Here is a 17,767-nt window from a genome sequence, read left to right as displayed (position 1 = left end):
AATATTTTGGTCGGCGAATTTAGTGCATCTGTAAAGTTGGTGATTTTTGTCTGTTTTTATTGTATTTTTCCTTAGAAAATTAGTGTTTTGTAATATACTAGGGTAGAGTTTAGTATTTTATAGTGTATTTAATATTTTATCATATATTTTTATTAAGACATTTTAATATTTACTATACGTTTAAAATGGCACCAAAAAAGGGCAAGAAAGGTAATGCTAAAAAAAGCACTGCAGGCGAGAACAAGAAGGTTAGCCCTGCCAACAAGATTATTGTGCACATGGAGGAGGTTAACAAAAATGAATTAACTGCCAAAATAGCAAAGTTGAAGCAGATCATCAGAGAGACAATGTGGGAATTGCAAAAAGTTGAGAGACATTTAAATGAGCATAGGGAGAAAAAGGAAAATGAACAAGAAAATAAGAAACAACAAAGCAAGGAAACAGGTAAAGTCAAAAAATAATGAAAATCAGGTAAGTGACGTTGTTAGTAAAAAGAAAGAAATTATGTGGTATGGTGACTCTATAATGAATGAAACATGCTATAGATGAGAGAGTTATAACAGAGAGTTTTCCTGGAGCGAAAATTAAAAATATAACTCAAGTAATTCAAAAACAGAAAAGAAAAGTAAATGAAATGGTAGTTATAGTAGGCATGAACGATTTAACTGGTAAGTTAAATTGTCCTCTCTCATACTGATAAGGTCAGTATGAGAGAGGACATGAAAGGATTGCTGGAAGAGGCGAGAGTGAAGAGTGAGAAAGTGAAAATTGTTAGTATTTTACCTTGCTATGACAAAAATGAATCAAAAAGGACTATGATGGCAAACGATTCAATGCATAGGCTATGTAGAAGGAATGGATGTGAGTTTTTGGATGTGTGGAGTGAGTTTGAGGAAAGATTGGAATTGTATAAGAGGGATGGCCTACACCTGAATTCGTTTGGTATCAGGAGTCTGGAAAAACTATTAACTGGTATGAGACCTAACACAGAGAGTCAGGGAAACTAAATTATAAAGGGAGGAATGATGTGAATGTGAGTGTAAGAGCGAAAATGGTATATAACTGTGTTAATGATGGGAATGGGATTTGTCATGGGAATGTTGACGAGGTGAGAATGATTTCGGGTTTGTGTTCGTCCGGTTCAGACCAATCGTGTGTGCAAAGATGTCCACATGGGTAAAGCATTAGAGAAGAATAGAGATCTGCAAGTTGTCCAATTGGGTCAGGCAGACTGCAAACAAGGGTATACTAAAGAACATGAAGGTAGATTATTATGTCTGTACACAAATGCTAGGAGTATCAGAAACAAAGGGGAAGAGTTTGTTGCCTTAGTCAATATGTTGCGACCTCAGATTATAGGAATTAGTGAAACCTGGCTATCAGAATCAGACCTATTAACTGGGATCGAATGTCATGGGTACAATATTTTTAGGAAGGATAGAGTGGATAGGAGAGGAGGGGGGCATGCTGCTAATGATATTGGATGACTTAAATCCAGTTAGAGTTGAGACCTATGAATATAGTAATAGTATTAACAATATTTCACGTGGCAGCAAGTTTGAAGCCATCTGGTGTGAGGTGGAATCTAATAAGACACAGTGGGGTGTTGTTAGAGACCTGGTGGATCAGTTGCTGGTGATGAAGAAATGCATCACCAAATAGAAAAGGTGAGGGCAAAAAGAGTAATCATAATGGGAGACTTTAATTATACAAATATTGATTGGGTAGCAGTAGAATCTCATGAGAAGAATGAAAATGCATTTATTGAGCTGTTGCGGGACAACTTCCTCATGCAGCATGTGACAGAAGGAATTCGAGGTCAAAGAGTGCTAGATTTGATTATAGTGTCAGAGGGCATTTCAGTTAAAGATGTAACTATTCTGCTTCCAGTTGGTGACAGTGATCATGCGGTACTCACTTGGGAAGTGACTAAGTTTATGAATGTTCCATTCAGAAAAGGTTACATGTTGAACTACAAAGCAGGAAATTATGACCAACCGAGGAGTATACTGAGTTCAGTGGAATGGGATCGGTTGCTGGAGGAAAGGATATCGACAGTGTATGGGAAGCATTTAAACAATATTTAAATGATGCGATATCAGAATGTGTCCCGAGAGTTCAAAGAATAAATAGAGTAGGAGTCAAATGGATGTGTAATCTTATTAAGCAAGAGATTCGTAAGAAAAGGACGATGTGGAAGGAATACCATTTGCATAAGGATGATGTCTGTTATGAATGTTATAAGCAGCAGGCTAGAATAGTCACAACTGTTGTAGAAAGCGAAGTCTGATGAAAAGAAACTGGCTCTGTGTGCAAAAGACAACCCACAAGAATTCTATCGATATGCTGCAAGTAAAAGAAAGAATGAACATGAAGGAATACCTCTTCTAAATCCAGATGGAGAGAGAGTTACTGATGCAGAAAAGGTTGTTCAGTTAATGAGTGCCCATTTCGTTAAAAGCTATCAACCTAGTGAACGCAACATTGAGCTCCCAGTTACCTCTTCCCTAGATGAAGAAATGCAGGTGTGTGAGGCCGAGGTATTAGAGCCGTTGCACAAACTGAATAAGAATTCAGCAATAGGGACTGATGGAATATCAGCATATGTGCTAAAAGAGTGTTCAGCTGAATTGATCATTCCTTTGACCAGGATGTTTAATATGAGTTTCAGAACAGGGAGGATTCCGCAGGAATGGAAGGAATGTATGGTAATTCCATTGCATAAGGATGGTGCAAAGACCGATGTATCAAACTATCGGCCAATTAGTATCCCAGGACTGGTGGTGAAGATTTTGGAAAAATTGGTTAGGGCTCGCATTCAGAAATGGTTGACAGTGAATCTCTACTTTGGTTTACTAAGGGAAGGTCATGTTTTAGTAACTTCCTTACATTCTATAACAATGTTACCATTGAACTAGATAAGGGGGAATGGATACACCATGATGCTTTTGGATTTTTCTAAGGCTTTTGACAGAATACAACATGACAGACTGCTGCATAAATTGGAGAAAATGGGTTTGGGTTATACAACATCAGCATGGATAAGAGGATCGCTGACTGACAGATATCAAAAAGTGGTATACGGGGGATCTGAGTCTGCAAGGTTTAAGAATTAAAAGAGGTGGTGATGTTTGGGTAGTTGATGCCCAGGTGGTGGGAACAGAGTGCCCACTAGCCTATAGCGATAATAATAAAGTAAATTATTATAAAAATAATCCAGATCTAGTTAGTAAGATACAGCAGGAGCATGGGACAACTCCGAGGTTTATGAGCGACACCATCTCTTTACATGGTGTATGGAGTGCAGATATTTATAAGGACTTAAAATAGCTTGGGCTTATGCAAAAGGATATAAAAGTTCTTTCCTTGAGGGCCCTACAGGGCAAACTGGTTGCATGGCATTGCCACCAGAGAATGACTACTATGATAACTCGAACAGGCATAGGGTGAAACACTTGTAAAGGCTTAGGGCTATATCAAGTCTGGACGAAATGTCTGGATATGATGTAAGGGTAGTACTGCCCATAAACAGTACAAAGAATAATAAAATAAAATAAAAAATAAATAACAAGTGGTGTACCACAAGGATCAGTGCTTGGTCCACTGTTATTCAATCTGTACATTAATGATATTGAGAAGGATTTGATACGGTACATACAGTTATTTGCTGATGATGCAAAGATAGGCAGGGTAATCATGAATGCTGCTGATATGCAGTCCTTGCAGAATGATTTGAATAAGCTGGAATTGTGAGCATGGGAAAATGGGTGTCGGTTCAATGTCAGTAAATGTAAAGTCATTCACTTCGGCATGATTACCTATCCAATGTCGTATTATATTGGTGAGATTAGGCTAGAAGAAACTGATGAGGCTAGGGATCTTGGAGTGTTAATAGATAGGAAGTTGAAGTTCAGGGGCCATGTGGCAAAGATGGAAAATACAACTCAAAAGATAATTGCAATGCTCAAACGAACGTTCACATGTAAAGATAAGGATATTATTTTGCCTCTTTACAAGGCCTTGATAAGACCTAACTTGGACTATTGTGCGCAGGTCTGGTTTCCAATGTGATTCTGATATGTTGGAAAGAGTACAAAGGAGAGTGTTAAAAATGATATCAGGATTGTGGAAGAGGGGTGATATGATTGAGACTTACAAACTGCTGAAAGGGTCATACAAGATTTCAATTGATGGGATTTTTCAATTTATGGAGGGTGGGGAAAGGAAGAGAGGGCATCCTTGGAAACTGAGAATGAAGGCTGCCAAGAAAGGTGTAAGGGCCAGATTTTTCTCTCAGAGGGTGGTGCATGATTGGAATGGATTGCCATTGGATGTTGTGAGTGCAAGCAGTGTGAATGAATTCAAGAATAAGTATGATAGCTGGTGTGTGTGGTATGTGGCCTTCCTCGGTGAGTCTCTGACTCCCTGGAGGTCTCTCTTAATAATAATAATAATAAAATAACTCAAATGGAAGAGGGGGGTGATGGGAAAACAAGAAATAAAGATCTAACAAGGGTCCTTTGAGGCTCAGAGATAGAAGTAGACTACTGGACTGAAGGTCTAGAATTATAAACAGATAACACAGCATTTGTAAAATAGATAAATACTAAACTCTTCCTCCTACCATTTTCTTTCCTGACAGTGTTCATAAAAAAATTAATATTCTTCCCTTCAACCTGAGATACTTCTGAAAAGATAACTAAGGTGTTGCATAAATATAATCTTTTCACCATTTTTAAAGCACGCATCAAACTATAAAATTTATTCATTCACATCAGGACAAACTTTATTCTTTAATAAAGCAGACTGCAGTATCATGTACCTTCAAGTTAGCCTATTCTGGACAACAGGAAGACTGTTAACCTTCAAGAACATAAGAAATACACATGCTACTATTATGAGAGGTCAGACCTAACTGACTTTTCTTTAAATATCCCTTCACACAAGATCATATGGAAAACAAAATCATATCTAAGTGCCATTACAAATCTAATAGAGTATTTTCTCAGTTTGCAGCCACCATAAAGTGTTCTCTTAATTGCTGAAGCATGGGTATATAAATTTTCTAAATTTGGGAGATTAATTCTAAGATCACTTTCAAATCAACAGTCAGTTATCTCTGCCTCAGAATGCCTCTTCTATTCTTCACTTTTTTCTCTCTTTTATTCTCACTTTTTCATTATGATTTTGAAATATTGCCACAATAGTTATGCTATATGGAGTCTATTGGTATTGAAATGGTTTGAATTTCCACAATCTAAATCCAGCAAAACATCAACATAAACCTGGATGTGTCAACTGACTCTTGACTATTCTATATTATTATTAATACTATGCATTTCAAAAATAACTGATGTAAGGAGCTCTCAGATCATTTTGTATATTTTCAATGTTCATCTTCCTGACTAAAGTGTCTCTCAGTAGAAACAGTGAAACAAGCGTAAGTATATTTGTACATTAAATGAGTAAATGTTATTATATAGTAATTGTTATTCGATTCCATAAATTCATAATTTATTTTGTTCTAATATGACACTGACAGCTAATACCATCAGTACCTACAGGTCTTTCTAATTGTTGAAAGGTACAACAAGTATTAGCTACTATAATACTTTGCATACTTAGAGAAAATTAACTTTTTGTTTCCTCATGATATTAAGGAAGCAGTGATATCAGTCCAATATTTAAGCACATTAATTTGAGATATAACTGATTCATAAAAAGTTTATTTATTTATTATTATTATTATTTTGATATTTTGCATTCCAAAATTCTGGTCTAATTTTTATCAGCTAAATGGACCAGGAATATCTTTCCCCATATGCAATAAAAAATAATTTACTTTGTGACAACTTTCATTCCTTTGGATCACCTTTGGAATTAGGAACACTCAAGCCAACTAATGCAGCTGTTTCTTTCACGTCTCTTTGTCCTTTTCCATGATACTGTTCATGAAGTTCCTGAAAGAAAGAAATAAAATAGTTAATAAACAGCAATATGGAAAAACAAATGAATTCAAAACTAAACATTAAATATATTATAATTTCTAGAAGAAAAGATTAGAAATACTAATATGACCATAGTATTCTATATAAAAAAATCCTATAAAAAATAAACACTGTCCAAGATATGTGTTATTAAAAAAAAGGAGGCAAGTAAACTGTGTGCACATAAGATCTTTAACAGTATGTTCACAATATTTTTTGATAGTATTAATTCACAACACCATAAGAGGAGAAAATGAACCTATATATTTAATAGGTATGCTGATATTTTGCTGGATTCAAACTAGCAACTTGAACACAAAATACCTGTCAGAAACACAGAGGCACCACAACCAATTATAGTATACAGTAAAAACATTTGAAATTGCAATGGAAAAAAAGTGACAGTAATGTAGCCATTGATATATTCTAAGCAAGGTTCTTCTAAAATGCCATTCTTTCAGCTAGAAACACTAACATTTTTCTTTAAAAATCCTCACAAATAAGGAAGAAATTCATTAACTCTTATGTTTTGCTGCTTTAAATTTTCTGCTCTAATTATCATCTACTAGTGAACAACAAGTTTCCTCTTTTGCTGTTCACAGCAAAAGAGGAAACTTGTTGTATAACTTCTTGTATAACAATGTATAACTTCTCCAAATGACTGCAAATTGTACATTAAGATTTGAAAAGGATACTACTGTGCTGTGCTTCTCTTTGATTTTTCCAAAATTTTTGCTGTGTAAACAAACAACACTTCAAGATTGCTAAACTCTATACTATTTTTACTGAAAAAACTAACCTGTTTACTTTATCTACTAAACTCAGATTTAATGTAATATGTGATATACCAATGTATAACACACATGGGCATAGTGAAAGATTTACTAAAAATTAGCAAGCATATTTTGTACTGAAAATAACCATATGTCATCAGCATTAGAATGAATAAAGCAACTTAAACAAGGCATAGCATAAAGTAAATACAATATTTGGTCAGCTAATACATACAAGTGATGCAAGCGAGAAGGATAATATGAACTAATTAAGCAGCCAATTTTGATATTCTTCACTATTTTTGAGCGAAACATCCATGTGATTGAAACCTATTCATCTAGTATCTGGCCACTTTCTCCCCGAGGTGGAGTAGAAGCAAAAAAAAAATTTAAAAAAAAAAAAAAAAATTTACTATATGTTCAGTTATTTCAGCTGAAAAAATAAGATCTACAAACTAAAGACATGGGAAGAATTTTATCTCCTCTCTTGGCTAATTTCTATCCACACCAACTGGTGGTGATCCACCATTCATCCCTAACCTTCCTTTTAGATCCAGTGTGTAGATGATATATTTGTTATCTGGTCCCATTCTGAACACATTCATGCCAGTTGGAGTTTTTGTTTCCCACAGGAACTTGCTTTACTGTATATATATATATATATATGTCCCAATGGGACATAATTATACAATAAAGCAAGTTCTTTTGTAAAAATGTACCTGCCCAACCTAAGTGTATTTTTACAAAGTTTTCCATATATTCAACAGCCTGTTAGTTACAATTTTTTATTCTAATTTTAATTGTAAAATTATATTTGTGAGCTGCTTCAAATGACAATAAAAAATCTCAAATTTATATATATATGTAAAGTACAAAAAATATACAGGCTGCTTCAAATTAAAGTACTCCTATTCAGAGTAATTTGTAGTGAGGCCCAGTAGACAAAATGCCCTTAAACTTGGCAGGTACACTAACTAGATCATGGAGAAAAGATGACAATATTTATCCTATCAGTCTTTCTAAAAAGACTGATAGGGTAAATATATTGCGGTAAGTGGAAAAAAATTACTTTAATGTGACTGGATGGTATTTGACTGTGAAATAATTCAGAATCAATGACAAAGTTATTTCATGATTTCACTCATTTCATAAAATAATGTGATACAAAAAAACATATCATATAGAGCAGACATGCTGCAAGGAGCTGTCAATGATCAATGGAGGTGAGGTTCAATTATTGGCCTTTGTGCAGGACTAATAGCTGATACAGCCATACATAATTGTCTGCAGTGGAACGAAACTGATCTGTCAAAAGGCTTCACACATTACGTGTGATACTGTCTTTCTTATCTGCCAGATGAAGAACTTTGCCCTAATATGTCATGCTTTTGAGGTAACTTCAATGCCAAAAGTCACAGGGTTAAGGTCTGCTGGATGCAGTAGACATTTCATAGAAAATGAATGACTGATTACTTTATCCTCTGTGAAATGTTGACACAATAATTCTTCAACTTCACATCCTATTTTGGGAGATACTCCATCTTGCCTCAACACTGTTGTGATCAAACACCCTCTTTGCTGCTGCTGACATATGACATAACTGCTCAACATGTTTCGATAGCATGCAGCCACGCCAGTTCAGGTCACAGGTCCAGTTCGATAGATTTCTTCAGAGAAAAATGGCCCAATAAAAAACTTGGCCATAAATCCTATCCATACTATGACCTTTAATGAATATAAGAGAACTTGTTGAAATGCACAGGAATTCTCTGTAGCTCAGATGCAGTTTGGAGTGTTTTCTGTTCCACAAACCAATCTCAGACGGAGGTAGCAGGGTTTTTTCTCCCGGAAACTCGGGTTTTTCATTCCGCATACAGACAAATCGGCCCTTCAGAACACACGCAATTTACAGACATAGAATACCAGTTGTGATGGTGGTGGTGGGCGGTAGATGGTGTTGATTCGTAGTAGAGGTTTGGTGTAGTGGTTGAGATAGTTGTAGGTGTCCTCCCGTGATGAGTCTTCGGACTCCTTGGAGGTGTCAGGAATAATAATAATAACATGAAAATGCACTTTATCATTCCACAGGATGTTTCAAGGCCAATCATCATCCACCTTCATGCATACCAGAAATGTCAACACAAATATTTCTCGGATGCTGGCATCTTGCATTTGCAACTCATCTGTGGCCGAGTTTATATGGGTAACACTGCGACACTTTATACAAAGTTCTTCATACCAGTGTGTAAAGCAAATCTAATTGTCTTCCTATGGCACATAAACTGCATGAACCTACAGCCTTCTCATTTAACTGCTTAACAGCTACAGTTATTTGCAGAATTTCAAATTTACACCCTCTTTCTACATTGGACTGTCAAACTACCTGTCTCTTCAAACTCGAACCATGTATCACACCACATTTGGTGTCACTGGGCCTTTTCACAAAGTCTTTAGGTATCTATACTGGTGAAGTACTGCTGCAGCATTTCTCCTGTTCCTACTGAAGCACTTCACAACCAAGGCACACACACACAAAGCGAGAACTATTGCACAAATCAAATGACTGCAGAGTCAGTTTCACACTGTTCCTACTGAAGTACTGTACTGTTCCTACGGAAGCACTTTACAACCAAGGCACATTCACACAAAGTGAGAACTATCGCACAAGTCAAATGACTGTAGAGTCAGTTTCACTCTTTCATTTATACTGCCTTATTATTATTATTATACCCTTTCTTGACTCGATGGAGTCAAGACTCATTTAGGAGGTCCTTTTATCATACACACAGTTCACCACACTGCACTTTAAACACACTCAAATTCTCTGCAGACACCACACTCTCAGGCAAAGAATTCCAATCATTCACAACTCGCATGCAAAAAAACCTGCTTCTTACTCCCCTGCTCACACCCACTTTATACAACCCCTTACTAACTTGTAGGTCTCTATCATATCTCACCTCTTCCTCCTATCCACTAGCCTCTGTAAATTGTATCTTCTCAATCTCTGCAGTATGAAATTGAAGGTGACCAAGATATCATTGCCCCAGTGAATGATGGCATGGAGATCAGTGTTTAAGCCACTGAGAATTATATACTCAGTTGAAAGAGTAGGATGAATGGAGTGTACTATCATCAAATAGTACTTGTATTGTGGGTTGTGGATAGGATTAGTGGTGTTTGAGAGTAGGTCATTTATTTATAGTAGAAAGACAACAGATGATCGAACAGTATGCACGTATTGGTGGTAAAACTTGAGGAGAGGATTCTATCCACCATGAAAGACAGTGAATGGCAGAGAAAAAGCACAGAGGATAGCAGGTAGGTCGAAGGAAAGCAATTTGCTAAGCAATCCTTAATGCCAAACATAATCAAAAGCCCTAGAAATGTCAAAGATGACAGTGCATGTTTCTCCAAACCTTTCTATGGCACACATCCAGTGGTGGATAGGCCAAGAGATCAGCTATGGATCTATATGGATGGAATCCATATCAGTGGTTGCTAACTTGTGTACTTCTAGGTAATGGAGAAGTTGACTGTGGGTAATTTTCTTCATTATTTTGGAGAAAATTGAGGTAAAGGCAACTGGTTAGGAGTTTGATGGCGCTTTTATATTCATTTTTTTTCAGAATAGGTTGGATATATGCTTGCTTTCACATGTTTGAATAAGTACAGGAGATTGAAAAGACAACAGAGGACAAGTGTTAGTGATGGAGAAAAATGTTTAAGTACAAGTCATCTCTTAGATCCTCTGTATTCATAATACCTACATAGTATTAGGTATATATATATATATATACCATATATATGTAGAAAGTATTTTACCTTGGGTATAATAAATGTTAAAGTTACCAAGCTATTTTAAACCTGGTTTTACTCCATTTCCCAAGTAAGCAAACAGACAAACAAGTCAAGTTTGCACCTGCAAGTGTTGCAAGTCTAGCTGATCCTAGTATTTCTAGCCTGGCTCCCACTGATGAGACCTCAATAAAGGTCGAAACCGGTCTGGGTAGTGGCCCTCTTGCCTTTAATACAAAACATCATACATCTCCTCTAGGAGATGTGCTTTGCATTAAGGGTAAATATTACGATTAGTGATCAGAGCTTATACTACTTTTACCATGAGTTGCCTTGGTCTTGCACTACCTGTAGGATCAGCTAGACTTGCAACACTTGCAGGCGCAAACTTGACTTGTTTGTCTGTTTGCTTACTTGGGAAATGGAGTAAAACCAGGTTTAAAATAGCTTGGTAACTTTAACATATACCATATATATATATATATATATATATATATATATATATATATGGTATTATGGAGAATGTAGAGAGAGAGTTTGTCATAAATGTCATGTGTGAGTGTGAGAAATGCAAATTACGTGGAAAGCAGTTAAATGAAGTGATACATGTTAACGATATAAGAAAAGATAGTGAAACTGTTCTGGCAAATGTGGAAGTGTGAAAGATAGTGTGCAGAATGAGAGCATAAAAGAAATAGTTCAAAGTAATGTGGGTGATGAAGTGACAGTAAGGCATGAATAGTGCACTTACATGGCATCCTTCACAGGACAAAATGGGAGCTCAAGCAACTGGAGAAACAATTGTTGTGTAATACAGCAGGTGGGAGAATGAAAGAAAGTGTAACCAGGGAAAGTACGTAAGGGCAATAAACTGGAAGTAAGGAGAAGGTAACGTATGGAGATTTGATTATAAGACGTATACTTAATGAGAAGAGACAAAAGCATGTTTCCCAGGTGCTAAGAGCAAGAATATAAGTGAAGATGTTAGTTTACAGAAGAAAGAAGTGAAAGAGATAATTGCAATTGCAGGAATGAATGATTTGAAAGGGGAGAAATATGCAATGTGAGAGGACATGAAAGAGTTATTGAAAAAAGAAAAAAATGAAGAGTAAGGAAGTAAAGATTGTGTCTGCTGCCTCAGTATGATAGGACTGAACTGAGAAGAGAGGTCATGACTGCTAATGAGGCAATGAAAAGATTGTACAGGAGGAATGGTGTGCAGTTTATAGATGTATGGAGTGAATTTGATGGATGAAAGGATTTATATATGCCTGATATTTAAATGGTTGTGAAGTTAGATGTTTGGATAAAGTGTTGCTTACTGAGTATTTGGAAATGCAAAACCATAAAAACTAGAGATAATGGGGAAGGATGCAATCGAGCATGTGTCAGGTTATCACTGGAATAAATGAGTATATGTACAGAAATAATTATGGATTGTTGAATGTGATTTCACAGGTTTTTTTCATTTGAATGGGTTGGTGATGACATTAAACAAGGGTTATTATGGGCACAAGGGATTGCTGAAATGCATATACATGAATACCAGAAGTATCAGAAATAAGGGATAGGAGTTTTTGGCACTGGGCAGCTCGACTTGGCCAAGAAATATAGGCATCAGTGAGACTGGGTTGACAAAAAATGATATAGGTACAGGGATAGAATGTAAAGAGTATTGTATTTTCAGGGAGGATAGAGGGAATAGGACAGGAGATGAGGTATTGCTGATGACAGCTGAAATACTACAACCAACATAATTAGAAGTTAAAGAGGATCTGGGGGGGGGATGCTTCATTTTAAGGTGTCTGGTGTAAGATAGAGGCTAATATTTAATATGACAAAATATATTGTTGGTTGCTGTGAGAGACCAGGTGGTCCACAGGAAGATGTAGATGCCATGTATCAGCAGATTACCATAATGATTATAAGCCAAGCAATTATTATGGAGACATCAACTGGAGGGAGGAAACGGGGCATGGCAAGATGGAAGTGGAATTAATACTGTTGCTGAGGAATAGCTACCCGAAACAACATGTTACAGAGGGGACCAGGGGGTTTGATTATAAAATATTAATACCAGAAACACGTTTAATATTTTTATTGTAAAATTTTCAGCTAAGTTTCATAGCCATTGTCAATACAATTATAGGCAAACTCAAAAAAGAACAATTTAATTGAAAGCAAATGATATTATGTGCAATATCAGTTGTATATTCATTGATTTAGTTAATTATTTTTAAATTATAAACAATATTCAATTACAACTATGGAACACATGAATGGTGAGTATTTTAATATACCTTTCCAAAATTGAGAAACTTTTAGGCAATTGTTTTTGTTCAGATTCAGGTTGTGATGTGTGCTTCACAGCACTTTGGTTTTCCACTTAATTCTGTGTTTTGTAGATAAAGCGTGGTTTCCTAAAACAGATTTGTTGAGTTCATTAAGAGAAATATATTCCTGATGTTCTTCCAGACGAGTTTGTGCAGATCGACCAATTTGTCCATAATAATAAGCCACAAGAGCAGAGGATTCTATAAACTCCAGGATAAGATAGAGGAGAATATTTGTCTTTTGGTAAGATAAGGAATGTATTCAGTTTGTGAACTGAACAGAAAGCAACTCGTACCTTAATCTGATGAAGTAATCTTGCTATTTTTGATATCTATTAATGCAGATGGAGCTATTCTCCTGGAGCCAATATTACACATAATATCACATGCTTTCAATTAAATTGTTCTTTTTTTGAATTTTCCTATATCTGTATTGACAATGGCTATGAAACTCAGCTGAAAATTTTACAATAAAAATATTAAATATTAAAATATTATGTTTCTGGTATTAATGTTTTATAATGAATTCTGTTTATGTCTTGATTTTTCAGACAAATGAGGTGTTTGAAAATGTTGGATCTGGTAATAGCATCAGAAGATATATCCATCCATAACCAAGGTAGACACTCTGCCTCCAATTGGGGAGAGTGACCATGTAGTTTTGTTCTGGGAAGTTGCTAAACATGGAATTCTCTGTCAAGAAAGAATTTATGTTGAACTATAAAGCTAGTAATTATGAAGACTTAGGAGACATCTTGGAACAGTGCCATGGTTGAGAAGCTACAAGGAAAGAATGCCAATAGTACATGGGAAGTGGTCATAGACTATTTCAGAGAAGCAGTATTAGACGGTATACTCAAGGTCAGGAGGAAAAACCAAGTGGAAAATAAGCAGATAAGTAGAGATATAAAGCAAACAGCAAAAAAGAAAACACTGTGGTGGAAATATAAAGGAATGTGATCAGCATACTCATGAGCAGTACAAAGTGCAAGCAAGAAGAGTGACTAGTTTGGTAAGAAAGGCCAAATCAGATTATGAGAGAAAATTAGCTAAGCAGGTCAAAGTAAATCCAGAAGAGTTGGTAGGAAGGTAAGAGGGGCAAAAGAAATAGCTTCTGAGTGATCGTTTGGCAAAGATGTATCATCCAGGTGGAGATTTTGCAGTTGCACATACCAAAATTGAGGCAGATAAATAGGTGTTCAGCATATTGAAAAATATCACAATGGGACTGGATGACATATCAGCGTATGTACTACATGAATGTGCAAGAGAATTACCATTGCCTCTAATGAAGTTGTTCAATCTAAGTCTTAGATCTGGCAGGGTTCCAGAGTGGTGGAAAGAGGGTAAGATAGCCCTACTGCATAAAAGTGGCTCCAAGACAAGAGATAGCAAACTATGGATCCATTAATATAATAGGAGTAGTTGCTAAAGGTAAAATCCACATGGAAAACTATTACAAAAGTCAGAGCAAATGGGAATGGATAGGAAGCTAGTAGCATGGATTGGGGGGGGGGTGACTGACAGACACCAGAGGGTAGTATATGGTGGAGTGGAATTCTAGGAGAATGAGGGTGACCAGTGGAGTAACTGAAGGTTCTATACTAGGGCCACTAATAATTAATTTGTATATCAAGAAGATATAGGGACACATTTAAGGGGAGGGGGATTTCAGTTGTTTGCTGATGATGCAAAACTGGGGAGAGCAATAGTTGATAAAGGATATGCAGATACCCTGCATTATGATTTAAATAAATTCAAATTTATTTAAATCATAATGTGGGCAAAGGATAATGACTGCCAATTTAATGTTGCAAAACGTAAATTTATGCGCTTTGGGTCGAAAAGGTTGCATACTGTGTATCACATTGATGGAAATTTATGAGTCTAGGGACTTGGGGATAATGGTGGACAGAAAATTGAAGTTGCAATGAGGACATATTGCAAAAGTTAGTAAAATAGCTCAAAGGATTACTTGGATGTTGAAAAAAACTAACAAGCAAAGATAAGGAAAATATCCTTCTTCATAAGGCTATGATTTGGTCGCATCTGACCTATTGTGTACACAATTGGTCATCTGGGTTTCTTGGGGATCAGGAGATGGTAGAGAGGATTCAAAGACAGGTGACTAAGCTGGTGACAGCTCTGTGGAATGCTCACTATGAAGATAGGTTGAAGGTTGTGGTGGTTACAAAGTTTATTTGATAGGCAGAAAAGGGAGGACATAATAAAAACTTATAAGATATTAAAGGGGTTTTATAAAATTAATGTAAAGAAAAGTTTTTGATATATGACAAATAGTCAGAGATTTTGAGTTCCCTGACAGTGAATGAGTTTAAGGAGAGGTATGAGAGGTTTTGTGTGTATGAGAGGAGTACAAAAGTTACACACACACACAGACCAAAATAAAAGTGATGTATTTTAAGGATGATTCTTATTCCTGAGCACTGTTCAATAGACTTCAATTTTCCTATGTGCATAAATCAATGATGAGAATTCAAGACAATGATTGAGGGTGTTCACTGCCTGAGAAAAGATATGTAATCCATGGCTGCCTATGTATATTTGCATGGTATTTGTTTAGTGGTAGCAAGAGTATGAAAACACAGACATATTAAAGATTTATTGAAAATTAATAAGAGATATTTTGTACCAAAAATAACACGGCATTGTAGAATGAAGAAGTAATTTAAATGAGGTAGAATACAAGTAATATAACTTTACTAAGAGACAGTTGTATTACCTGTTTCAGGGTAGCTCGTCTAATAATTTTCGTCCAATGAAAATCTCGTCCATTCCCACATTTTGTCCATTACTTTTCTCGTCCAGTAGGACATTTCGTCCAATCCTATTCCGTCCATTAATTTTCTCATCTAGTAGGACATTTCGTCCAATCTTATTCATCCACTGCTATTTGTCCAATTGAAAATAATTGGACGAAATGCCCTGAAAGCACCTGGGGTTGAGGTTATTCGTCCAATCCTATTTCAATTTGAAAATAATTGGACAAAATACTCCCAAAGCACCTGGGTTTGAGATTAGTCCAAGGGGTTTCAGGGTAGTTCGTCCAATTAAAATCTCGTCCATTACTTTTCTCGTCCTGTAGGACATTTCATCCAATTGAAAATAATTGGACGAAATGCCCTGAAAGCACCTAGGTTTGAGGTTATTCATCCAATCCTTTTCTCATCCAGTAGGTTAGTCAGTTGACACATTGGTTGGTTAGATTAGTCAATTGACACATTGGTTGGGCAGATTAGTTGAGTTGAGTTAGTCAGTTGACACATTGGTTGGTCAGGTTGATTAGGTTAGTCAGTTGACACATTGGTTGGTCAGGTTAGTTAAGTTAGTTAGTTGACAGTTGATAGGTTGGTCAGGTTAGTTGGGTTGGATTAGGCTAGGTTAGTCAGATGACACATTGGTTGGTCAGGTTAGTCAGTTCGCATAGTAGTAGGTTAGTCAGTTGACACAGATGACAATAATAGTCAGTTGACATCGATGGGACAAATTGAGATTGGATGAAATGTCTGACCAGACGGGTTGAGATTGGATGAAATGTCTGACTGGACGAGTCTAGTCATCATCATCAAATTCCTGCCATGTACCCTCAAGTTGAGTTGAGATTGGATGAAATGTCTGCCTGGACGAGTTAAGATTGGACGAAATGTCCTACTGGATGAGTGTTCCGTTGGACAAACTTATAAAAGGACAAAAAATCTTGGACGAGCTGCCCTCAAACCGTATTACCTTGTATTGTATTGTGCCTCATTTAAACTGCTTGTTTTACTGCATTGTAATGTACTGTTATTTTCAGAATGAAATATCTGTTGCTAATTTTCAATAAATCTTTACTATGTTTAAGTGTTTTTGCAGCCTATTATTGTCACAGATTCCATTAAATCATTAAATCTTATTTAATTCCATTAAATCAGTGAACTACATATGAGCTAAATGTAAAAGTTATACTATAATGATTATTTTTAATATTAATGAAGATTTATTGTTTTATCCCCATAACAAAATTATGTCAATACAACAACACTTCAAAACAAAAATCACATCAGTAATGCTGTATTAAAATATTACCAAATTTAATACTTTATATTATTTGCAAAGCTATTAAACAAAATACTTCCTAATAAATGCAGGAAGTATTTTTATTAGGAAGCATTCCAAAACTCAATGGATAAGAGAATTGCCAGGAGATGTCAAAGAATGGTGTAAGAAGGAGAATGACAGAAAAGGAAAGAATGAAAGACAAGGATGGAGAAGGAAGATAACAAAACTTATCCATAGTTATATAAAGCATTTTTTGTAGCAGAATGACAATGGAACATGGTTTTAGTTCAAAACACTTGGATTCATGTCCTACCTAGAATGAGGAACATTTATTATTATTATTATCCTAAGCTCCCATGGAATCACACAACAGACTCATCAAGGAGGTCCCTTTTGTCATACACGGCTCACCATACTGCCTTAAACATTCAAATTCTCTGCAGACACCACGTTCTCAGGCAATGCATTCTGATGCATTCACACCCTTCATGCATAAAACCTGCTTTTCATGCCCTTGCTCACACCCTCCTCATACAGTTTTCTGGGGTGACTGTTCTTCCCCAATCTCCCACCATTCTATGATAAACCTCTTCAATGTTAATCCAATAACAACCCCTTACCAACTTGTACGCCGCTATCATATCACCCCTCTTCCTCATATCCACTAGACTGCACATTACATTGTCTCAACCTTTCTTCATATCCAACATTCCAAATCAGAAACTGTTTTGGTCAATCACCTCTGGACCCTTTGCTACATCTCTTCACCCTTTTGCAAATCAGGTGACACCAGCCTTTTCTAACGCTTTAATCATAA

General features: G+C 36.1%; 1 protein-coding gene across 2 annotated transcripts in view; it reads right to left on the bottom strand.

Moving 5' to 3' along the window:
- Window positions 1-17,767, bottom strand: part of LOC150098896 (protein FMC1 homolog) — a 51,340-nt gene that overhangs the window by 23,411 nt on the left and 10,162 nt on the right. The window contains exon 3 of one of the 2 annotated variants that reach the window (XM_090404757.1): window positions 5,843-5,960. In XM_090404757.1, coding sequence (XP_090260883.1) covers window positions 5,856-5,960 — 105 coding nt within the window. In that variant the 3' untranslated portion in view covers window positions 5,843-5,855. Of the gene's footprint in view, window positions 1-5,497; window positions 5,961-17,767 lie in introns of those variants that run through there. The other variant, XM_090404756.1, reaches the window with a different exon arrangement.

The sequence above is a fragment of the Typopeltis vanoorti genome, chromosome 15 (genome assembly GCF_054136105.1).
Source record: "Typopeltis vanoorti isolate ZY-2024b chromosome 15, IOZ_Tvanoo_1.0, whole genome shotgun sequence".
Taxonomy (NCBI): Eukaryota; Metazoa; Arthropoda; class Arachnida; order Uropygi; family Thelyphonidae; genus Typopeltis; species Typopeltis vanoorti.
Note: the sequence above shows the minus strand (reverse complement) of the source record. Positions and strands in the feature narration are given on the sequence as shown.